General features: G+C 30.8%; 3 protein-coding genes across 5 annotated transcripts; 1 reads left to right on the plus strand and 2 right to left on the minus strand.

The window, feature by feature from the left end:
• Window positions 1-2579: 2579 nt before the first annotated feature.
• LOC101247499 (auxin-responsive protein SAUR50) lies at window positions 2580-3532 on the plus strand. Its single transcript, XM_004234491.5, has one exon. The coding sequence runs from the start codon at window positions 2757-2759 to the stop codon at window positions 3054-3056; it is 300 nt and encodes a 99-aa protein (XP_004234539.1). The 5' UTR covers window positions 2580-2756; the 3' UTR covers window positions 3057-3532.
• A 5075-nt stretch (window positions 3533-8607) lies between these two features.
• LOC101247792 (small nuclear ribonucleoprotein SmD3b) lies at window positions 8608-12402 on the minus strand. Of its 3 annotated transcripts, none has more exons than XR_740318.3 (6): window positions 12066-12402; window positions 9679-9731; window positions 9539-9605; window positions 9401-9457; window positions 9188-9303; window positions 8608-8960 (listed from the first exon to the last, which is right to left on the minus strand). XR_740318.3 is itself a non-coding variant. In XM_010319396.3 (5 exons), exons 1-5 carry the CDS (start codon window positions 12222-12224, stop codon window positions 9241-9243), a joined length of 399 nt encoding a protein of 132 aa, XP_010317698.1. In that variant the 5' UTR covers window positions 12225-12347; the 3' UTR covers window positions 9041-9240. The 3 variants fall into 3 exon arrangements, 1 of the variants encoding a protein (XP_010317698.1); XR_740317.3 differs by having other exon boundaries at window positions 8608-9000; window positions 12066-12347; XM_010319396.3 differs by lacking the exon at window positions 8608-8960 and having other exon boundaries at window positions 9041-9303; window positions 12066-12347.
• An 8242-nt stretch (window positions 12403-20644) lies between these two features.
• LOC101245331 (probable LRR receptor-like serine/threonine-protein kinase At4g36180) lies at window positions 20645-24536 on the minus strand. Its single transcript, XM_004234552.5, has one exon. It carries the CDS (start codon window positions 24323-24325, stop codon window positions 20939-20941), a length of 3387 nt encoding a protein of 1128 aa, XP_004234600.2. The 5' UTR covers window positions 24326-24536; the 3' UTR covers window positions 20645-20938.
• Between the last annotated feature and the right edge of the window lie 589 nt (window positions 24537-25125).

Consider the following 25125-nt stretch of genomic DNA (forward strand, 5'->3'; position numbering starts at 1 on the left):
AAGTTTGATCCATTTATACCCTCGCCGTCCAACTTTTGGTCTACATATGCCCTTTTGGGCATTAGTTGACCAACTCGAAATATCCAACTCATTTTACTTTTATTTAAATGCCAAATGAATTTTCCACGTCATTTTTATGTATTATCACTTGATATTTATATTTCAAGGAAAAAGGGTCAAATATGCCCCTGAACTATTCGAAAGGTCTAGATATACCCCCGTTTAAAGTTTTGTCAATTTATACCCTCGCGTCCAACTTTTGGTCTACATATGCCCTTATGGGTGTTAGTTGGTCAACTCGAAATATCCAACTCATTTTACTTTTCTTTAAATGTCAAATGAGATTTCACATCATTTATATATATTATCACCTGACATTTATATTAAAAGAGAAAGGGGTCACTTATGCCCTAACTATCCGACCCAATTTTAAAACACATATACGACCGTCTTTTAAATGGTTCAATTATGCCCCTAATCCGACTCATATATGTGTGAATTATTTTGTTATTTACGTCATGATCGCCTGCTGCAGATTGCAGTTGTGTCTGTAACGTTGTTGCGGTGAACTCCTCTGCTCTAGCCTTTGCCTGCCAAGTTTGCGCCTCCAGCTCTGCGTTGCGCCAAAACACTTTTCAAACCTCGACTTCCTTTTCCTTTAGTTGTCGTGCCATTGATTCCTCGGCGGTTCCAATCAGAGCATGATAGTGTTCGCCATTTAAATGGTTCAATTATGCCCTAATCCGACCCATATAGGGTATTTAAAAAAAAAGGGTCGGGTTGTATAGATTATTTAAAAGACGGGTCGTATATGTGTTTTAAAATTAGGTCGGATAGTTAGGGGCATAAAAGATTCCTTTCTATTTTAATATAAATGTCAAGTAATAATATACAAAAATGATGTGGAAAATCCATTTGGCATTTAAAGAAAAGTAAAATGAGTTGGATATTTCGAATTGACCAACTAACACCCATAAGGGCATATGTAGACCAAAAGTTTGGACGCGAGAGTATAAATTGACCAAACTTTAAACGGAGGTATATCTAGACCTTTCGAATATATATATATATATATATATATATATATATTGATGATATTAAACAGTAAACGTGCATCAATAGTTGAAACATGGAATAATAAAAGTAACGAAGGATATAGCCACTTGTAAATAGTGATCTTTTGGAGGTACAAGTGTTTTTTTCTTAAAACTTTGTATAAATTGTTTCATTAAAAATTAAATTAAATTTTTAAAATTAAATTATTAGTAAATATGAAAACTATAATTTTGTAAAGTGTCAAATAAATCAATATAGAGAAGAAATAATTATTTGTACAGGTCAGAGATGGTCTGTCTTGTCCTATATATACTTGCCTAGTTGACTGTGAAATACTTCTCCATACTTACATTCCTATCTATAAAAAAAATTTAAAAAACATTTTTAAACGAAAGTTTTGACGTAACAATTAAAGTTATTGATCATAATAAGATTTAAGAATTTAAATCGTGAAAATAATTTTTATTAAAATGCTAAGTAAAAATATGTCTATAATAGATTTATTGCAATTGACCCCTCTTATGTACTTCGCGCATAACAAGAGAGGCGCGAGAGCTAAAGTACACCGAGTTGTCTTTTTGCTAAAGATAAAAGAAATACCAATGCTGCATTTTTGGTGTATGACTGGTTCTATTTATGTTTTGAATTATTTTACCAAACAAAGTCTTTGGCGTAACGATAAAATTTATCATTTTGTTAAGATCATGAATTTAATACACCGTGAAAATAACGATCCTACATATGTTATGCAAAATTATGTACAATAAATTTAATGTGATTCATTTTTTTTTGGACCTCACTCATAGCGACGGTGCTTATGCATATTGAATTGTCTTTATTGAAGATTTAAAAAATCAACAAAGCTTTTGGGCGGAAGGGTAAGTATTCACTTATCCTTAATCAGAGAACTTGAGATCAACCCTGCTGAGCATACAATTGTCTTTGTTAGAGAGCGTTTAAACCCTAAAACATGAACTTTTTAAGGTGAATTCACACTTAATACTGAAAACACAAAATGTGAAATCAAAAGAAGATATGATCGAGAGATTGCTCGGGTGGTATATAAGCACTCTCCACCTCTAATCCTAACGTCATCGATTCCATTAACCAAGGGAACAAAAAGTCGGGAGGGGTAAAGATAAACTGAAAGCAAATTTAACCAGACGTCAATGTAGATACTGGTCATCAAATGTGAAACAAAAAAAAAGACAAAAAGGGGTTTCTCATGTGGTAAGCATCATCCACCTCCGATCTTAGTCAAGAGTTCGAGTAACCAAGAGAGTAAAAAGATAGAAACTCAAAAGGGGTAAACAAATAAAAACAAAAGTGATAAAAAAAAAATCAATGGCAACATATTTGGTTTTTAGCTAAGGAGGTGAGTGTGGTCCAATTCTAGTGTTTTTAGGTGGGATGACATAAGTAGGGCATATGACCAATGGATGAAAGAACAAAAGAGACTCAAGCTCTTGTATACAAGACTAATCACAAAAATCAACATTCAATACCTATATTTATTTTCTTCCCTTCACACAACACACCATGTGCTATTGTTTTTGACACTCTCCCCATAAATACTTTCCTTTCCCTAATTCCAATTCCACACACAAAACTCAAAAACATTCAAATATTCAAACCACACCTCAAAGTCACCAATATTCCTTTCTAAAATTCCCAAATCTCCTCATAAACAAAATAAAAAAATGGCTCTAAAGAAATCAAGCAAACACATAACTCAAAGTATAGCCCTAAAACAAATCTTGAAAAGATGTTCAAGTTTTGGAAAAAATGAGAATGGACTTCCTTATGATGTACCAAAAGGCCACTTTGTAGTATATGTTGGTGAAAATAGAAGTAGATACATAATTCCAATTTCTTGGTTGACACATCCTGAATTTCAAACTTTGCTTCAAAGGGCTGAAGAAGAATTTGGATTCAATCATGATATGGGACTTACAATCCCTTGTGATGAAGAAGATTTTTGTTCTCTAATGTCAATGTAAAACCGCGTACAAAAAGGCATAAACGTGGTCCCATCCATTCTTTGAAATACGCACAACTAGAACTTACTGCATCAGACTGCCCTTTAAATCAGCGAGACATTTTACTATGGAGCAGCTAGATTAGGCCATTTTTAAGTGAAAATAGTTGAATTGAATTGTTTTTTTTTTTAAACTTGTCATAAAGAAATCCCTTCTAATTAACTTTTTGTGGGATTGAGTTTGTACAATCTCATGTGTTACTAAATATTTTGACAAGTGGTGTTATATTTGCACCCATTTATAAATCTTGATGTTACTATTCATGAGCAAAAAAGAGAATATCCACAACATTTTTCAAATTAATATGCATCGTCAATATAAAAAATAAAATTCACTATCAAAATATTGGCGATGTAAAAATAGTGCAAAACTTTAAGTTTGAGTTGAAGACATAACTTTCAATGTTCATGATATAAGATAAAATTAATTTTTGAAAACTCTTGGAAGATGACTCATTGATCAACTTGACTATGGTAACCATCACACACAGAGCTAGACGTATACTTAATTATTTTACTTGAATTTAATATTTTCAATATGAAAAAGATACGTATCGCTTTTTTTTAAAGAAAAAAGTACTTTAATATTAGCGAATCAAATTTTGAATCGATAATTTTAAAAGTAAAATACATTTATAGCAATAACATTGAAGAATGAATTTATTTAACTTAAATTCTAAATTTGTCTTCTGATATTAGTTATCAAAGGTAGATACTAACTATTTAAATATCTTGGTGAACACTCGAGATGCTTAATTATAGGTCAAGTAAATAAATAGTCATAATCACTTTTAGTTTGATAGTGTTTTAAATGTCTTTTTTATTGTTACAAATATTTCTATATGAAATATTAGGGCATTTAGTCATTTATCAAAAGAACAACCTATCATTCTTTTTAGAAAAAGGTCTGAAAAATATTCAAATTTTGATCAAAATTATTGTAACGATATCAAACTTTGAAAAGGACTTTTTACTCCTGCACTATTTAATAGTGTATTTTAAAGATATATATATGCTCACGTGGACGTAAAAAATATTGCATAATTATAGATAGTAATGTGTCCACGTAGGCATATATATATATATATACTTTTAAAATACATTGTTAAATAGTGCAAGGATAAAAGGTCTTTAATAAAGTTTGATATCGTAATTACAATTTCAGTCAATATTAGAGTATATTCAGACTATTTTTCCTTTTTTTTAACCAAATTCTTAAAAGGTTCTTATTATTAGTTTTGATATTTTTATCAAAACACGTAATATAATTACTTATTTATAAAACTAATTTTCTATTGTTGGAAAAAAATCATCTAACTATTTTTAAAAAGGGGGAATTTAATGAGAAAATAAAATAAAAAAATGGCATAAGCATCTATTGTGAAGTAGTTTGGGAGTAGTTTGGGAGCATTATTAGTGAACTTGTCCTATACGCGATACGAATTTAACCAAAACTTTGATATATATACAAACTTTGAACATCGAATAGAAAAAAAATATATTGTTTATATCTTAGCGTTGATTGACAAGTTAATGCCATTGAATGTGGAGAATATTTTTGCTTAAATTTTGGTTACAAATAGGACCCTTATTTGCCTTTGCTTAATTGACGGCCAAACTAACTTATTTTGAAAAAATATTTTTCTTTTATAGGAAAGAAAAAGTATTTTTCGAGAGTAGTTATTTGTATTTGACTAATTATTTTGAAAAAATTACTTTTGTTATTTTAATTTGATTGTCTTTGTTTTCACTTAACGCATAGTTTAGAAAAGTTTTATTTTTTAACCTTGTCATCTTAAATTAAATACATAGTATCAAAATATTTTTTAATTTTATAGTATTAAATAAACATTCTTTTTTAAACAGACATGAAAAGAAAACAGAACAAACTGAACGATTCATGATTAAGTAATACTAGTGTCAATGATGTAATCAAGTACTAATTGTTTTGATTGAATTAAATGATAATTTGACCATATGTTGAACACACATTATTTTGAGCACATGACCCTTGTGACTTAATTAGCTCCTAATCAATTCTTATTCAATGATATATAATTTAAAACAATATAGTTAAACATTGACATTTCCTTAATCTCTAGGTTTGATTTGATACAATATATTTTTCAAAAAAAAAAATAATAATAATTAAAAAATTCTCATCTAAAATAATTCTTAGTATTTGATTTTGCTAAATTTTTATTAGGTTGTTCACAAGCCCAATCAACATATGCACATCTTTTTAAAAGTAAAATATTTTCATTATAATATATCGAATAATTTGCCCTTTTTTTCAAGTATTAAATTACTTTCAAGGATTAAATTGATACCTATCAATCAAATTTAATTCAAATAACTTTATATTGAAGATAATAACAAGGCATTCGATTCGAAACCTATTGTTAGATTAATAGGATTAGGATAATAATATCGAAATAAGATGCGAGCTTATGTTATCCCGCTTTTGATTATGAACATTAAATAATTCAAAAACTATTCTATTTTTATTAAAATGATGGAATTAGTTATTCTAAACTTTTTGGCTAAAAATTATCATAATGTAAAATTAGGAAGATATTATAAACATATGAATATAACAAGGGACAAGATTCAGTACTAACGTACAATAAAACAGTAGTATGGGGACAAACATTGAGTATATATCACAAGTCATGCACTAGCAACCTCATAATTTTAGATTTTTAAAGACAATAACGGACCCTTTCTCAAGATTATTTTCTTTGCCTCTTCCTTCGCTGTTCGATATTCGATATGTATTATTAAATTTAGATTTACGCTCGGAAGTCACATGTTAGGGAGTAAAGTTGTAGGGTTTTGTTCTGATTTTAATTCTTTTTCTCGAAGAAACGTTAAAATATTACTTTTGTCGAAAGAAAATTTGAATTTTTTCCTTTCATATTTGAGTTATTTTCCTTCGTGGGAAAAAGGTTTGTAAATCTATATATTGAAGATCTTTGTTCTTATATTACAATACAATAACATCGACAATACAGACGTTTAACAGTTTAGTTTATGGGGAGATTATTGTGGGTTGTTTAACCAAATCCTTTTACTAATATGTTTTTATTTGTCATCTGATTGCGATTATAAGTTTTCGCATGACGCATTGATTCGTTTCGAGCCCAACATAAATTAATCTCTAACAAAAACGATTTCTTATTTAGTAGGATTCAAACTCAAAATTTTTTATAAAGAATAAATGAGAATTTATCACTCTATCACGACCATCATCGATTTTCCTTTCTTTTTCAAACATTTAACATGGAGAGAAACAATAGACTTTAAAAAAACATATTTGAAAGTTAATTAATATTGAACAAAGTGAACTGGTCCACACATTTATGTGTGGATGAAACTGTTCAAAATTGTTGTTATTAGTCTTTTTCATTTAGGTTTAATGTTAAGTTAATTTAGGATTAGAGAAAAGACAAAATATAGGATTATAATCACTAGTTTTAAACCTTTGTCTTGTTGTCTAATGCATCTATATTTCTATTTGTGTATCTCATTGGCAGCCTCAATATTTGTCCCCTCTTGTTTTCCTACCACACAATATTATCCAACTTGCTAAATTTAATATGAGGGGAAGAGTCAAAATTTGGTGAACTATCATAAATTTGAGTAAATTTATTTCTTGAAGAATAGTTTTTCCAAAAAAAAAAAATAATTTTTGATTGGTAAAAGAATTTTGCAAATATTTTTTCTATAAGAAAAATAAGTTACCTAAAAATAAGTAAAATAACTTCTTCAGTAAAAAATAGGAAAAACAAATTTCATAATTGACTTTGTCCACCTCTTTTTCGTAAATACATGATCATTTTTATTCTCACCATCGCCGCCTCCATCTCCACTTTCTATAATATAAAATGTGTTTGGCGTGAGAAAAATGGTTTTTCATAGAAATTGTTTTCTTGAAAAAATTGTCAAAGAAAATTGAGTTTTTTACTTATTTTTTTGTGATCGGTATAAAGTATTATTCTAAAAGTATTGTATATAATCTAGACAAATATCATGCGAGGTGATAGTGGGAGTTGGGGGTGATGGGGATACGGGATATAAGGGTGGGGTGAAGATGAGGTGTGTTGAAGGGTCGCAAGGACAGAATCAATGTGAAATGTCACTTGTGAAACTCGTCCCCTACTTCTATTAAGGAAGTCATTTTCCTCATTTTTCACGAGCTTGTTTTTCTACATAAATTGTTTTCCAAAATTTATGACCAAACAAATATGAAAATATTAGAATAGAGAATGTTTTTTCCATACCAAACACACCTTTTATAAAAAATTTGTTTACATGCTGAAAATCATATTTTTCTTCGTACCGAACAAGTCTTTATTACCTATTAGAGCTCCAATTAATTTTAAATTATAATTAAAAGTTGAGGGATACATTATACTTATAATAGATCTGATTTCTAATTTCAGAACTTGAGAACTCTCGAGGATCTAAAGTTTCGAATTTCTTTTTATTATTAACTTCTTTATTCGTGCATTTTTATTCTTCATTTAATTAATTTTTAAAGTTAAATTAGATTACATTAATTTAATATTTTAAACAAAAAAATTAGATATTCAAAACTATATCAAAAGTACTATAAATTACAATTTCTTACATATCAATATGATAAAAAATATATATATCGTAAAATTTTAGTCAAATTTTTTATAATTCAACTCTGAAAAAGAAAATTATGATAATTCAAAATGAACAGAGATAGTAAGTTATTATTTATTATACTTAGGTCTTAAACTAGTTGACTAAATACACTTGACCTCAATTGAATTGTTTGATTTTGGTCGAATCATTGATTTAACTTAGTGATGTTATATTTGTCATCCGATTAAATCAAATAAATATTGCATGATAGGAGAGAAAAGACAATTATTCAAACTTGGGGGAAATTATATTATTAATATTGTGTCTACCATTTGAATTATATACAACACATTTATTTTATCTTTGTCATTTTTGTCTGAAAGCTAAACTTTATTGTTGACTCTAAGAAAATAATTCTCCAGAGTAACAATACCAAATATATAAATTTTTTTAAAAAAAAGTATATATATTTGAAAGACTCTTCTTTGGGGTCTTTCGACTCTGAATTATTGACAATCTTAAATACACTCCTATCTTGTACTTGACTGACTAAATTAAGATATACCCCAATCGCCAGTCGATCACATGACATAGTAAATGGTCTCAAACTCATGTAGAAGCATGAAACTCTTAATAAAAAGATGAAAGAAGTGTTAAAAGAACCCCTAAACTTGACGAAAATTTGAGGATGTATTTAAGTTCAATTAGTCAAATAAGAAGCCTTTTTTGAGACTGTCAATCATATAGAAATTAAACTGATAATCCACACCGAATTTAGAAATATTTGAACTCTCTTTAAAGAAAATAGAAAAGCTGAATATGATCTTCCTTTAGCGTGTAGATTGGTTATGAGGAAAATTCATCAATCATGTTATTGACAATATATAATCATGTCATTTTAACTTAAAAGCTTAATTAACTGATATTTATATCCTCCAACTTACTATATAAAAGTTCCACATTAGAAATAAAACGATCCCTCCAAAACTTCTAATTAAAGATGAAAAGAAGCACTTAAAAATCATGTAGTATTCCTAACAAAAGGAATACTACAACATTCTAGTGAAATTCAATGGATACCAACATCGATTGCAATAAGAACTAACCACAAGAAGCTGCCTTCCTAAACAGACCATTTCCTTTAGTATCTCTAAGAATAACCATATCCAGGCTAGATGGTTTCTTCCCATCTATTCTAGTCTTGGTGAACATTACCTAGTACATGTTGCTGGTGGAGGTGCCAAATAATCTGTGAAATTAATCGAGGTACGTGTAAGTTGGCCTCGAACCTACAGTTATCAAAAATAAAAAACATATCTAAGCTACACATTGTCCCAATGAAATACACATTGCAAGAAAGACCGGTAAACATCCTTGTATGTTGTATTCCGAAAATCACTTGCTTATATCTAGTCATAACTGAAATAAATAGCCAATTATAAGAAAAAGTTCAGAGATACAAAGCTTCTAACGCACCATTACAATGAATTTACGAACTCAAAAACCAGAGACCAACCGATGCAGGGAGATCATCTTCTCACAGGAGGCACAACACCTCGACCAGGTGCTGCTCCACGACCTGCAGCCTGAGCCTGCAAATAAGTTCATAATCAGGCATGTCTTTTTTGCTAGCTAAAAACACAATTGTTGGAAAGTGAAAATATTAGTAAAATTAGAAACGACACTGACCTTAGCTCGCATGGCCATAGCACGTCCCCGTCCAACACCGAGTGATGAACCTTTGCCCTACAATAAATAAAATCAAACAAAGGTCAAAGCATTTCATCAAAACAGATAAATGAATATAGGTAACAGCTAAAGGTGTACCTTGATTCTGGATTCTAGCCGCTTGAACATGGGAGCATTCTTAAGCATATCAGGAATTATCATGAACCTGGCGGAAACTAAATTTTAGCTATGATCTTGCCTGAAGCAGCACATAATTATGGAAAAGGAGGACCACATACCTGACTTTGCTGCCTCGAATAAAAACGTGTTCCAGTTGTGACACCCTTCCATCCTGCATTAACCCACTTTAACAATTAGTGTCACCAATAGTGAATATTAAAAGTAGGAATTTACAATACATTTCTTTTTCCATGAATAACAAAACAGGAACCAAATATTGTAGCTACGAAGGTGCACGATTCATTGAACACCAAGCACCCAACAGCAAGCCAGGCATCATCATTAATGTGCCTAGCAGAGTGGGGGTGCATATCCCCAAAAATTGCACACTGGGGCAAAAGATCAGAAAGATTTGTGTGGTTTATTCATTTGACACAAAAATTTCTATGCTGATGCATTTTCCAGTCACTAATGATAAATTATCAAGGACATGCATTGTAGTGCAGGACAAACTCAGCTTAGTAGTATCATCATTCTTGTATATCTCCTAATATATTAGGCAAATAGGGTTTCTTGTACTTCGATTATCACACTATTTTCTTGTAGTTATTGTTCCTTTTTCAAAATGATTTGTCATGCTTTCTATACTCTTTTGCCATGGTTTCTTCACTTCCATTATTTTTTTTAATATACTTGGATATGATTTTCCTTGAACCGATGGCCTTTGGAAATAGAATCTCTACAAGGTTTGGGTACACTCTACCCTCCCTGACCCCACTTGTCGCATTACACTAGGTATGTTGTTGTAAATATGGTAAATAGAATCCCACTAAAACAGAAATGTAGAATAAAAAAAGGGAAACTAGAGAAAATACAAAAAGAGAGACACAAAACCAACAGAAAACATAAGCTGAAAGAAACTACAAACACTAAATATCCTCCTGTTTGCAATTCTACCACCAGCACTAGACACCTGTTCTGGTATTTTATATCATAAAGCTCAATATCATAAAAAGAAAAATGGAACAGAAACATCCTGCCAAACAAACGCTACTAATGTTTTCTCTATTTTTGCGTACACATGGATGAGCAAGCTTCAATTTAAACCATGTAAACATAAGTGACCACACCACACACATGCACTCTCTGTATATGAGATCATACTAATGCTTGTGACATATTACATGATCATTGCTTGATATTGATAGGGATACTACTTCCACATTTTGCAGCCCCATATAAATTAATATTTTTAAAATTAACAGTGACTGTTTTGAAAAGTGAAAGGGGACTTATAATCCACTGGGCCAAAGCAAAAAGCATAAAGAGATGCACACTTCTTCAAAGTAAGCACACGATTACAGAAACTTAAAAATTAGCAATCTTATATGAATTTAGTGGTGTAAATGTAATAACCAGAATTGCAATTAAAACAATTAGTTCACCATCTAATAGAAAAAATTGTTGATATTTGTCAGACTCCTAGAAGTTGAAATTCAAAAAACCCACCATTTTCTTAGGATCACTCTGTGCATCATTGTTAACCATTTTCCCTTGATCACCTTGCTGACATAATCGCTCATCAATTCCCTTTACCTAATATTGTCAACTCTTATTCAATAAGGCAAGCAGTCTACCTTAAATGTGTCTATGCTCAATCAGTAGATTAAATCTAGAGAAAGTTACACCTTTCTTGAGACAGATATATTTAGATCTCCACCTATCAGTCCTATTCTTTTCAGCTCATCAATCTAGGATGACAATGTGACACAAAAGCAGGTTTGGATAATGAACAGATAAATTTCCACTTAAAAGGTTTTAGCCAACACTTGGTTGCATTAAATCATTACATATGAACTTCAACTACAAAAACTCTTGAAACTTACTCAACCATTGAAGAATTGAAGTTGGAGCACCATAACAATTTAAAGGACCGAACATTAACTTCTTCAACGACAAAGAAGCACACAAAGACGGACCTAAAGGTGTAACCTAATAGTTAATGAAGTGGGAGGAGAACCATGACGATCTGGTTCCAATGCAAACTAAATAAAAAACACACTAGGTAATTCATTTTCATCTTCCTAAGCCTTAGTGGACAAAGTTATTTGGTACCTAATTGGTTGGAGGTAGCATGTACCTGCTGGATTAGTCGAGGTGCACCTAAATTGACTCGGAAACCACCTTTACCAAAAATAAGCAATTAAGCTACTTAGAATACTGTCCAGAACTTCATATTTCATGGTGCGATAATTTTGTACCTTCGCTTCCATTACTTCAAAAATGGAAATTTCGAATCATAAACAGAGCAAAAGGATCCCAAGGCTCAATTTTTCAGGCTATTAGCCATAAGAGATAAACAAATAAGCAAAAAATAATACAATTTTACATTTGTTTTTAGATTGTTTTTGTATAATTTGATACCAAAACTTAGGGTTTAAGATTTAGGGTTTGAGGAATACGGCGGAAATCAAATCAATGAATTAAAAAAGTAGAAAAACCTTACTTTGGCAGTGTAAGTTATGCTTTCGAGCTGACAATTCCAGTTATCCTCGCACTCAACCATACTTCCTCTGTAAAGCTCACCGCTCTTCATTTCAACGGTTACTATGTGCCCTGTTGCTTCGTGTAGAAGCTTCACCGGAATCCCCAAGCTACGACTCATCGTTATTATCCTTCTAGAACCTTCTCTTCTTCTCTGCTAAACCTAATGGTTGTTTTCCGGCGAGTTGCTCGTCGAAACTCGTAACGCTAAATACCGGTTCAAAATGAAGTACTTATAAAAGGTGACATGTGACTTTTTGCCCCCCCAAAGTTTATGTATGTTCATTTTGGTCCAAAACATATTTACTTAATTAAAAATGAACATTAATGTATAACAAAAGGTGTTCATCACCATCTTTTATTGTAAACTTAATAAATTTATCAAAAATAAATGTTAAATTAATTGTGAACCCTATAGCTAACAAAAATTTACCATTAATGTCTTCTTTATTAAATTCAAAGAAAAACTCGATAAATCTAACACAATTTTCTCTAATAAATATTTTCATTTTTTCTTGCTTAAAACAGAAATGGACATTACATCAGTAGAATAATATTTTAGAAAGGAAAATATAATAAATTTTCTTGGAAAAACTAGAGAAATATGGTGTTAGATTTTATGGAGCCTATCTTTGGAGCTAATAAAGAAAGACAATAATAAATTTTGTTAACAATGTAAATTCGTAATAAAATTCAACACTTTTTCTAAATAAATCAGTTGGATTTAGGATAAAGGATCAAAATGAACACATTCATCAAACATTACGAATCATGCTAATCAAGTGATATATATCAAGAAGCAAAATGAACATTTTTTTTATACGATCAACATAAAGTTTAATTATACATTAAGGGCTATTTGATTTTTTTGTTATACTATTCTTATTTATTGATAGGTAGTATTTGGTCTTTAATAATAATTTGAGAAATAAGTAACTAATAGTAATGATAAAAAATGAAGACAAAAAAATATTTTTTCTTGATATATTAAAATGATAAATAAAATAAAATTTTTATTTTAAAAAAATTGACAAATAAAAATAAATATATGTAATATTATACATATATGATTTGGACAAAAATTACTAATACACATGATATGCAATGTTAAGGCTAGATTCACCTCTTTCAAGAAAATTAAAAGTTTTATAATATATTTTTTTAATTTAGGATGTGTTTAACCATGAAAAATTGTGAACATTAAAAGAAGAAAAAAAATAGTATTTCATTTTAAATTATTATATTTGTAATTTCAAATTGTATTTAGTGTGAAAATAATTTTTTGATATTTTGAAAAATTCATAATTCAACTTCAAGCTGAAGTTAGTCCTGAGGGGTAGCTCGGCTGGTAAAGGCCTGAGGACAAAGTCCTTCATATCGCTAGTTCAAGCCTTAGCAGGGCCACTGTAGGCATTACAAACCAGCCGCGTCTCCAGGGCTCCGTGAAACTAACCGTGGTAAACCCGCCTTGAAACAACAGAACCCGATGGGTATAGCTAGTCGTGTTCGTAAAGCTATACTCGAAAATCACGGCCAAAAAAAAAAACTTTAAGTTGAAGTTCATGATTATTATAGTCAAACATGTTATTTGGAGTTGAACTCCAGAAAAAAAAAAAAAAAAAACATGATCAAATACCTGCATAGAGTTTCCCCCGAGATTATTTTTCTACAATTCTATATTTAAATTAAATATAATAAACCAGTTAAAACGAAAGGAGAAATATTGAACTATAGTTATTTAATAAGATATGATATTAATATTGCACTTTAGAAAAACTTAATACATATAATACCAAGCTAAGATGTCTAGAAAATGCACTGTGTCAATGAACGAACAGTCGAATACATTTACTAAAAAAAAGATAAGTGCAATATAGTCAAAGTGAGGATAACTATCTAAGCTACCATCAAAGTATATATCTTTTTAAAATTCGTAATTCAAAATAACTTTAATCTTATTCATCTTGTAATTCAAGATTTATTTATACCTCAATCAGATTTGTATTTTTCTTAAAGTCTTTTGGTGTGTTAAAATTAGTATATAATAAAATAAGGTATATAAATTTTTTTGAGAATTCAAAAAAAATATCATGACAAAACGAAAGGTGTATCATTACAATAGGTGTTTAGGGACACTTCTTGCTTATAAAAATTAAGGCATATACAAATTTGGGCCGCAAAGTTCAATCAAGAATAAATTTTGTGTACATTTTTTGTTAAAAAAATTAGAAAAAATAACTTAAATACACAACTATAATTTTTATATTCTCCAATTTTCCTTACTTTTTTTAAATATTACATAATTTCTTTTTTTTTTATTTTAGTGTAAGTTTTTAGATACATTACATTCTCTCTCTTATAATACACGTTTACCCATTTTAATGCCTATTTTTTCTCCATTAAAACACTCTACCTCTTAAATCAGTTTTTGAATTTTAAATTTTATTCATTTAAACACTCAACCTTTTAATCAGCTTTATGATTTTGAATTTTTAAATTTAATTAATTTTAATTAAAAGACCAAATTTTGAAATTTTGAATTTCAAAATTTAAAAAAGTAAAAATATCAGGAAGCAGGACAACTTCCATTAACTTCTACCGTCTTCTTCTTACTCCATCAAATTTCAATTCTTTTTTTTCCTTAATCATCTCCATTCATCTTAACTCATTACATTTTTTTCTTTTCTTCTTTGCAAGATTCTTTCATAAATTAATTATTGGATTTACTACCTCTCTCGTTGATAAGTGCAAGCAAGCCTCGAATCCTCACTTTCATTCTTTAGCTCTATTATGGTAAATTCCCACATTGGAAAGAAAATAGGAAAAAGTTTTTTCATGATCCTATGAATCTTCAGAAGGATTCAAACAAAGACTCTGGCGAAATATCAAAATCAAAGGTTGTCAAAATACAACAAAAAAAAAGAAGAAAAAAAGCAGCAAACATTGTTGTTAGGCCTACATTGTCTCAGGTTAGTATTTTGGTACTTAAAACTGTTGTTGAAATTAGTAAAAATTTTAAGGAATCTAGTGTGCTTGCCGATACATTTGAATAAGTGTGTATAGTGTTTTAGAGGTGAATTGATACATGAATTTGTTGTGTATCATAATATTTTATATGTATCATGAAGTTTTGAAAATTGTTGTAATGTATCATTCAATAAGTTTCGTAAATGCGTCATCAACTGTGCTTGATGATACATATAGAATCAGTGTGTACAGTATTTAGTCAATTCACTGATACATGTAGTAGATATGTATCACATGTTTTGCATATAGTATGAATTTCTGAAAACTGATATCATGTATCAGTAAGGTATTAGTTGTTTAGTTGATGTACTGATACATGTTTGAAAATTATTATAATGTATCATTCACTAAGTTTAATAAATGCGTCATTAACTGTACTTGATGATACATATAGAATCAGTGTGTATATTGTTTAGTCAATGTTTCTCATACATGTATTAGATATGAAATTAAATCTCCAACAACGATTCCATTGATTTTGTAACTTTCATACTGCAATTCGTTCACCCAAATTCCGGAATGTCTCATCAAAATCGAAGTATTCATCTTGAAAAATCCACTGTAACAACAATAAAATTATTGTAGTTCGAAATTTAACAGATTGTTCAAAAAAATTGTTTTCAAAATAGATGACATAATCTTTGTTTTTCAAAATTTGAAATTAATATCCAATTAAGTGCTGATTTTATGCTGATTAATGATATGTTACCGTAAATTTAGCTGTTTTATTAACAACATTAACTGTACTGTTTTCCCCCTTTTTTTTCTCAACAGTTTAAAATTACCATGTATCATTTACCATGTATCACTAAAGTCTAAAGTATCACGACTCAACAAATTTAAGGAATTTTTTGTAAATACTAAATTTGTCGGGACAAAATGAAATTATTGAATTACACTATGGGATTCTTTAAATTTTTACAAAAAATTAATCATTATAATAAAAAGTAAGATATCAAGAAAAAGTTACTTTGTTGTTTTACATTTTCTTTCTTAGCAATCATATCATTTATCATCTTCTTTTATTTTAACTCCTATTATACTTTTTTTTTTAAAAAAAAAATTGAAGAAAATGGTCTAAAGCCCTCTCAAGATATACACGAAATTTTAACTACACATTTCAATTTTACGGGGGTCTTATTATCCTCTGAACTTTCTATTTTCTCTATTTTCTACACACTTAAACGCTGACCACAATACATAAATCAAACAAATATTTCAACGTGATAGCACGTACCGGGTCCCCCACTTTTCAACTCCCAATTTCGTTTTTTTCCCATTTCTTTCCTAAAACGTAAAAACCCATAAAAATTATTCTTTATCTTTTTCATCTCCTTCTCCATTTGCAGATGCAATTTTGTTGATGATAGAAGGAATTATTGTGTATTTTTAACTTGATTTCGAGGTTTATCAACTGATTTAGTAAAAGTTTAGTTTTTTATCCCTTTTTTCGAGTTTTTATTTTATTCCTTAGAGTTTCTGTTGATTCGTGAAATTAAGAACAACATTGGGTCTGATTCATCCATACAAAGCTTATTCAATCGTTGGAGAAAGAGAAAATTTTTGTCAAAATTTAAGGTGTTCTCACCTTCTAACGCGCCTCGAAGAGGTGTTCTCACCTCCTATGACAAGTTAGTGTTTAAGTGTGTAGAAAATAGAGCAAAGTGAAGTTTAGGGGGTAATAGGACAATTGTGAAGTTGGAGTGTGTAGTTGAAATTTCAGGTATAGTTTGAAGGGGTTTTAGACCATTTTCTCAAATTTTTGATAAGTTATTATAATACATTATCAAAAATATGAATTAATAGTTAAAATGCATTGATTGACGCAAAATATAAATTCTTTATATTTTCTATTATTACAAAAAATATCAATAAGGCATAACAAGCTATCAACATCTTGAATTAGATACTATAATTCTAACTCTTATCTTTATTTAAAGAAATAATACATTAAGATGTCTTTTAACTTGACTTCAAATCACATTCATGCCCTTCATCTTTGGGTGTGCATAAGTAGACGCTTTAACTTGTATAAAGTTGAACAAATAGACACGCATGTCTTACATGACATCCTATATGTCATTTTTTGTCCTACGTGTGTCGTGTCACGTAGTACTCATGTATCTACTTGTTCAAATTTATACAAGTTTAAGTCTCTATTTATGCATATTCAAAATTAAAGGATATAAATATGAAATAAGACCAAATTAAGGGACACTTTTATGTATTATCCTTATTTAAAATATGAACTTATTACTGATAGAACTATATTAACCGTAGTCTGTACATATAATAATTGCTTCAACAAAAGAATAGATTTTAACATTCAATTGATAAAAAAATTCTACCTAAAGCTAATAATTTCAAACAAATTTATAATTTACATCTAATACTTAAAGTCTATATTAAATGCATAATACATAAACATTACCTTAAGTTGGTTTCAACAGATAACTATGCTCTCCAATTTTAGGTGTGCACAAGTAGGCACTAAAAGCTGTATAAAATTAAGCAAGTAGATACACTTGTTCTACATGGCATAATATACATAGGATGCCACGTAAAAAATAAAAATTGTCATGTAGTATGTCATGTCGAACGAATGTGTCTATTTGCTCAATTTTATACCAACTTAAACGCTTTATGCACATCCTAAATTCAAAATCGTAATTATTAACTAATGTCAAATTAAGAATCATATTTATTTTTATACCTATATTAAAACCCCAATAAATTCAAATCACGTACTATAATACCTATTCAAATGATTAATTCATCCAACTGCACCCATGTGGGGTTCTCCTTGGAACAACAATAATGATAAGCTACACCATTATTGCATTGTAGGACTCCCTTAGTTTTATATTAATTATTTATATATTCTTTACAAAATAATAAATTAAAATAATAATTTTACAAAATTTCTCCTATAAGATATTTTCTTACACTCTTCTAAAAAAAAACTGTAAAGGCATAATGAAATTTTTATAGTTAATTATATCTTAATTTTATAAATTTAACAAACAACTTGATATAATTATTTATAATATAGTAGACAACTAATATATATAACGTGAAGCCTAAGGGAGTAACAAAGAATAGTGTTTTGCTTTTTCTGTCACTACATAGAAAAAATACTAATTTCGTTTCAATTTATTAATCTTATTTTGTTTATATTTGTTTAAATAGGAGTAGCTTTTTTTTATTTAAAAGAATTTTTAATTTTAATTTTGTGGTAAATCATACAAATCAATTTAAGACTATAAGATTAAGAAATTCTCTTAGTCTTTTTAAATTTCGTATCAGAATAAAATCGGATAAATAAATTCGAACGGGATAAAACATTACTAATATACGATATGCATGCAGACAAATAGATGTTGGTCCATATAAATATGATGTCAATTGTAGCTGATTTTGCTATAGAATAAAAAAAGAAGACTAAGAATTATTAGGCTATATGGAATTATAGATGATGATGATATAGTAAAATAATATTTTGTTGTTTTATGTATGGACAATTATTTCATGTTACATTGGCCTTGTCTGTTTCGAGCATAATCTCGTGTTATGTTCCACAATATTTTTCATAAAAAAAAAATTATTAGTGAATTTATTTTTATTTTTTTAAAATATTTGATAAGTAAATAAAAAAATATATAATTATGCCAAATTCATTTGTATATAATATAATCTAATAGAAACGCTATGAAAATGAAATGAGGTATGGAATGGAGGTACCGGAGTAGCGGGATGCAGAGTTGTTTAAAATGAAATTAAAATCGATAATTTGAATAGAAAAAAAGCTATTGATTTACCAATAATGAGTTATTGGTTTATCCGTTTTGATGTTTTTTGTTATCGGATTATTGATTTTTAACGGTTTGAGGTTTTTTCTTAACGGGTTAATTGATAATCGGATAATTAATTAAATAATTATATTTATACAATTTTGTATATAATCCGTTTACTTAAAGTTTGGTTTCCTACTTTTATTTTTTGTTATCTCAAACTTTTGGTTATTCTACAATATAAAAGTGTTTGTTTTTTAACAAGATGCAACTTATGAACTCATGTGCATAGTTTATTTGACTTGTCACCTCGTTTCTAAGTGATTATCGATAACGATCAATAAAGGATATATCAATAATCAATAAGTCAATATCTTAATGATTCTATAGCAGTTTAGCCTCTCTACCAATCAATAACTAATAAGTCAAGTTAATAAACTTCACAACCAAATCGAATCGACTGATACGCAATGGAGTAGGAATTGATGGAGTTGAGTGGGTGGGAAAAAAACCGAGCTTGAAATGTTACTATATTTCAAACTTGTCTTCTTTTATCTTCGATTAAAAACATTGTTTTTTATTATTTTTTAAGAAATTTAATTTTTTAAAAAAATATATATATTTTAAATAGGCGTGACACACCATGTTTACTTAATTGAATAGATTTTGAAATATTTTTCTCAGTTTTTTTCTAACATCCATACATAAAAATAATAATATCTAGTCACCACAATTAGGGACAAAAACTATGTAAAGACATGTTGATGTATACATACATAGAGATAGATTGATGGAAGCATAAAAGTATGGATAAGTATTTCAATATAATTCAATTGAATGATATCATCGAGGTCGATTGCTTTCTTTCGAGATAATAGTGAGGAAGAAAAATGCTTAGTCTATCGACGTAGTTCCAAGTCTTTTATGTCCCTACGAGACTGACAAGTATTTTCCTCCTTTTGTTAAAATTATAGACTAGATCTTTATTCCTCTCCTTCAAGTTTTACTGCACCATTTTCGATCAAGTAAACCAAGCTCATAAAAAGAAAAAATATTTTACATCGATGTGTCGTACTCTCTCGATTAGGTCATCATAAAAAAATACAAAAAAATCTTTACAAAGTGACAAAAGCAATCGATGTAACTATTCTTTTTCTTAATTTGAAATTTTGAATATGAAAGTATTCTTGATAAAAAAAAACATTTTCTCCTTCGAATGAGCTCTACACTATATAAATGTTAGTAAGACGTCAATACAAATATCAGAATATCGATAGTCCAATTAAATGGACAAGACAAAATGCTTCTAAGCATGTTGCACATGTATCACAAAACTAAGACAAAAGGAAAACATATAATAATGAAACAACCCACAAAATGTTTGGAATTCATCCATTTGTGTGTCACCATCAGAATCATCTTTCTCTTTTAAGTCTCCTTCACTATCTTTTTCAAAAAACAAGTTCTTTTTCTTTGTCCCCCCAATCCCTATAGCCACAACCTTTGACCCTTACCTTTAATATGCACTCTTGAAAACGATTTAAATTATATATACTAATTTGATAAATAATCTTCCAATTTAATCGATTACAACGCTTTAGTATTCCACTTTCTAGGTTACCACGTCAGGCTCGTTACGAAGAGTTACATGTCATTTTCAATCAAGTTACTTGACAATGCACAAAACTTGAACTTTGGAAAGAAAATTAGAAACTCCCTAAAATAGTTCCAAAAAGGATTTCTTGAATTACTTAAAAAGAATCCATTTCATTGTTTTCAACTCAAGAGGGTCTTTTTTTTTTTTTTTTGTAATAGAAAACCAAATCAATAAAATAGCTACAACTAAAAATAATTGAGAATATTTTCCTTTAGACAAAAAACTTAAGTTCTACTGTTCTAGTGCTAGCTATTGTTGCATTGCAATGCAACTCCTCAAAATATCAAAGAGACAATAGGAAGGGCAAAAATTAGGATGAGACCTTGGGTTTTATGTGTCACCATTGCCGGTCGTGGTACTTCAGGAGAGTGAAATTTGATCAACACGACAACCTTCGAGCATGAACACAGTGTCAGTCATGGTAGGACGATCAAGGGGGTCCGGTGCTGTGCAAAGTAAGCCTACTTTTACACCTAATAAGAACTCTTCCCATTCTGATGATTCAGGGTCCAGTTCAAGCAATCCTGGTTCTAACAATTCTGAAATTTGCCCTCTCTGTAATTGCCTCTTTACCCATTTCACAATGTCCTCATCCTGCGAGAACATTAACGACTTTTTCCCTGTTAGCAGTTCAAGTAATACAATGCCAAAGCTATAAATATCTGATTGTCTTGTAGCTTCTCCTGTTAACGTTGCTTCTGGAGCTACATAGCCTACAGTCCCAACTGATGTTGAAGAGGAAGGTTCGGCTGGTGTGGCTACAGTAAGCTTGTCTAAGCCGAAGTCTGAAAGATGGGCTTCAAAGTCTGCATCGAACAGTACATTTTGTGGTTTAACATCTCCGTGAATGATAGAGGCTGCGTGGAGGAAAGCAAGCCCACGGGCAATGCCAAGTGCAACGAGGTGTCGCATTGGCCAATTGAGAACATGACCACCATCTTGATGAGATGCTTCTTGAAGGAGTGTTGCAAGGTTCCCGTTTGGCATGTAATCGTATGCAAGTAGTCTAAGGTCTGGAGGGCCAGCATAGTACCCGCGTAGAACAGTTAGGTTTCTGTGCTTCACTCTGCCAAGCGATTCAGCCTCTTTTCTGAATGTGTTTTCATCTAGTGATCTATCTGGTAGTCTACAGATTGAGAGCAACATTCCATCACTGTAACAGGCCTTGAATAGCACTCCGTGGCGTGTTCTGCTAAGAACATTTTCCTCATCAAATTCCCTAGTTGCTTCGATTGTTTCAGCAACTGTAATTCTGTTATTGAACATAACAAGTTTTGGTCCAGCATTGTTACCACTGCCACGAGAACCACTGGTCCTTGAACTAACCCTTGCAGGGCTATGCTTCTTCTCCCCACCTGCCTTTGCTTTGAGCTTCCTACGCCATCTCAGTAAGGCGTATATGTAAAAACAGCAGAATGATGCAAGGAGAAGACCTCCACTAGCAGACACTGCAATAAGCATAATCAATCTATTCTTACCATTACCAGTCCGCTCACATTTTCTTTTTAATGGCTCCCCACACAAACCCTGGTTGCCACTGTAATCCGATGGATCATTAAAATGAGAACCGAGCTTCACTGGTATCTGGCCTTCCAGCTTATTGTTTGATACATTGAAGTTCACCAAATTAGGGAGCACTGTAAGATTTTCTGGGATATTCCCACTCAAGTTGTTTCCGGAGAGGTCAAGGGTGATTAAGCTTGATAAGCTGGAGAGTGATGCTGGGATGTTCCCCGAAAGATGGTTCATGTCCAGCAAAACCGATGTGAGGGATGAACAATTGGAAATAACTTCTGGAATTTCACCTGTCAGGGTATTTCTACCCAAATCCAACACACTCAAATGGGAGAGACGTGCTAGATCAGAAGGAATTTGGCCACTCAATGAATTTGACCTCAGATTTAAAATCTTCAGAGCAGTGTTATTACCCAAGTCAGGAGGTACGGAACCAGATATGTGATTCTTAGACAACGAGAGGACAACTAACGATGTCAAGAAGCCAAACGTAGATGGTATATGACCTGAAAATGAATTGGAAGATAGATTCAAGTACTGCAAACCCATTAAGCTACTAAAACCTTCGGGAACATTTCCAGACAAGTTGTTTTCTTGCAAAGCAATCACTTGTAAACTAGGCAAACCACCAAGAACAGATGGCAATTCGCCTGATAAATTCAGTCTACTCAAATCAAGAACTACAAGCTTATACAAAGTTCCAATGCTAGACGGGATAGTCCCTGAGAAGTCATTCTTACTCAGATTTAGAACCGATAACTGCTGAAGGTTCTCAATAACAACAGGAATACTACCTGAAAACTTGTTTCCACTAAGATTCAATGTGCTTAAATTGCTCAAAAACATCAACTCCTCAGGCAAGCTTCCCGTAAGACGGTTTCCTTCCAAATTCAAACTTTCAAGACTAGTGATATTGCTAAAACTAGAAGGGATTGAACCCGAAAACTGATTTCTTCCCATTGACAAAATCTTCAAGTTACTAAGATCACCTAAAAAAGCTGGAATTTCCCCTATGAATCTGTTTCCTTCAAGATCAAGAACACTCAAACTACTACATTTCGTTATCCCAACCGGTATATTACCTTCAAATGAATTATTTCCTAATCTCAGTTGCTCTAAACTCAACAAATTCCCAATGGAACTCGGGATTGTACCCGAAAACAGATTCCCTGACAAGTCCAACGACGACAATGCAGAATTGTCTGTCAAGAAAAAAGGGAAATCTCCACGTATCTGATTGTGTTGAATATCTAAAACTTGCAATGAACTAAAACATGTAGATGATTGTGGGTGAATAATCTCAGAGAAGGCATTGAAACTCAACTGAACAATCTGAAGGGAAGGAGGATATACAGAACCATTGCAGAAAAATGAAGTTGCCAAGTATCCAGAAAGCTTATTATGCGAAAAATTTATCACCTTAATCTTCGGAAGAGCAGCAATCCCCGCCGGTATAACACCAGTAATACCATTTCCTTCAGCACTCAAATGCACCAACGACGAACAGTTCGAAATTGCAGAAGGAACTGTTCCTTCTAACTCATTATAGTCAAGCATAAGATACTGAAGTTGCTGAAGCCTACCTAAACTCGCTGGAATATCACCGGAGAATCGATTGTACGACAGATTAAGCAGAATAACCTGAGAGAGCTCCGATATTTTCTCCGGTATACCACCGGTAAACAAATTCTCCGAGACATCAAAATACCTCAGATTCACCGGCAAATCAGTGGGTATTTCACCATACATCTGATTTCCAGCCACATTAAACGTTTCAAGGTCAGTCAAATTCATAATCTCCGGCGGGATTTGACCGGAAAACGAGTTATACTGGAAGGAAACAGTATCCAGAAGTTTGCATTTGGAGATTGAAGCAGGTATAGTTCCATTAAAGAAATTTGAACGAAGAGTAATCTTACGCAACATTCGCAAATCAGAAATCTGAGTAGTGAGAAACCCACTAAGCTGTAAATGTGGAAGACGAATTTCACTCACATATGAATCATTTGAACAAAAAATTCCTCGCCAATCGCATGGAGCAGAAGGAGATGTAGAATCCCAACTTGTGAGTGCTCCAAGTGGGTCATGAATACTACTTTTGAAGGATTGAAGTGCTTGAATTTCTGGGTTTTGTTGAGAAAAGCAAAAGAATGAAGGGGTGGTGAAGAAGAAGAAGAAGAAGAAGAAATTTACAGAAGATGAAGAAGTAGCCATGGAGATTAAGGGTATCATTGTGAGAGTGAGACAGTGAAAGATGATTGTTATTGGCAGGGCGGAGCTAGTTTTGGTAAGTCGCGGAATCAGAATTTTTACTAATAAAAAAGTGATCGAGAGGAACGAGGGGAGCTCCTTCTCCTAAGTCGTAGATTCGTACATTTAGAATTTTTATTAACAAGTGGTGGAATTTCTATAACTCGCGCTCAAAATTTTCACTAATGAAGAATGGGACGGACTCCTTCTGTAACTCGCGTATTCAGAATTTTCACTAATGAAGAATGAGATTGATTCTATAACTCGTGTACTCAAAATTTTCCTTAATGAAAGACGAGATTGCTTCTATAATTCACCCTCTCAAAATTTTGCTAATAAAAGATAGAATTGTTTATAAGTTGCGGATTTAAAATTTTTATTACTAAAGAATGGAGTTGCTTCAGATAATTCGAATTTTTACTAATGAAGGTTGGAGATGCTTTTGATAAGTCACGAACTTAGAATTTTCATTAAAATAAAAATACGTTCAACTATGAAAATTTTTACTAGAAAAATAAAAAATAAAATTGATTTTCATCAATTGCGAACTCAGAATTTTCATTAATAAAAGGTAAAGTTATTTTTGATAAGTTGTGGACTCATTATTTTCACTAATGAAAGAATGAACTTAATTTTGATAAATGGTGAATTGTCAAAAATTTTACTAATAATAAAATATTATTTCTGATAAGTGATAGATTCACAATTTTTATCTTAATTTTAACAAATCGTAATTTGTCAAAAATTTTACTAATAATAAAATATTATTTCTGATAAGTAAT

The sequence above is a fragment of the Solanum lycopersicum genome, chromosome 3, assembly GCF_036512215.1.
Source record: "Solanum lycopersicum chromosome 3, SLM_r2.1".
In the NCBI taxonomy this organism is placed as follows: Eukaryota; Viridiplantae; Streptophyta; class Magnoliopsida; order Solanales; family Solanaceae; genus Solanum; species Solanum lycopersicum.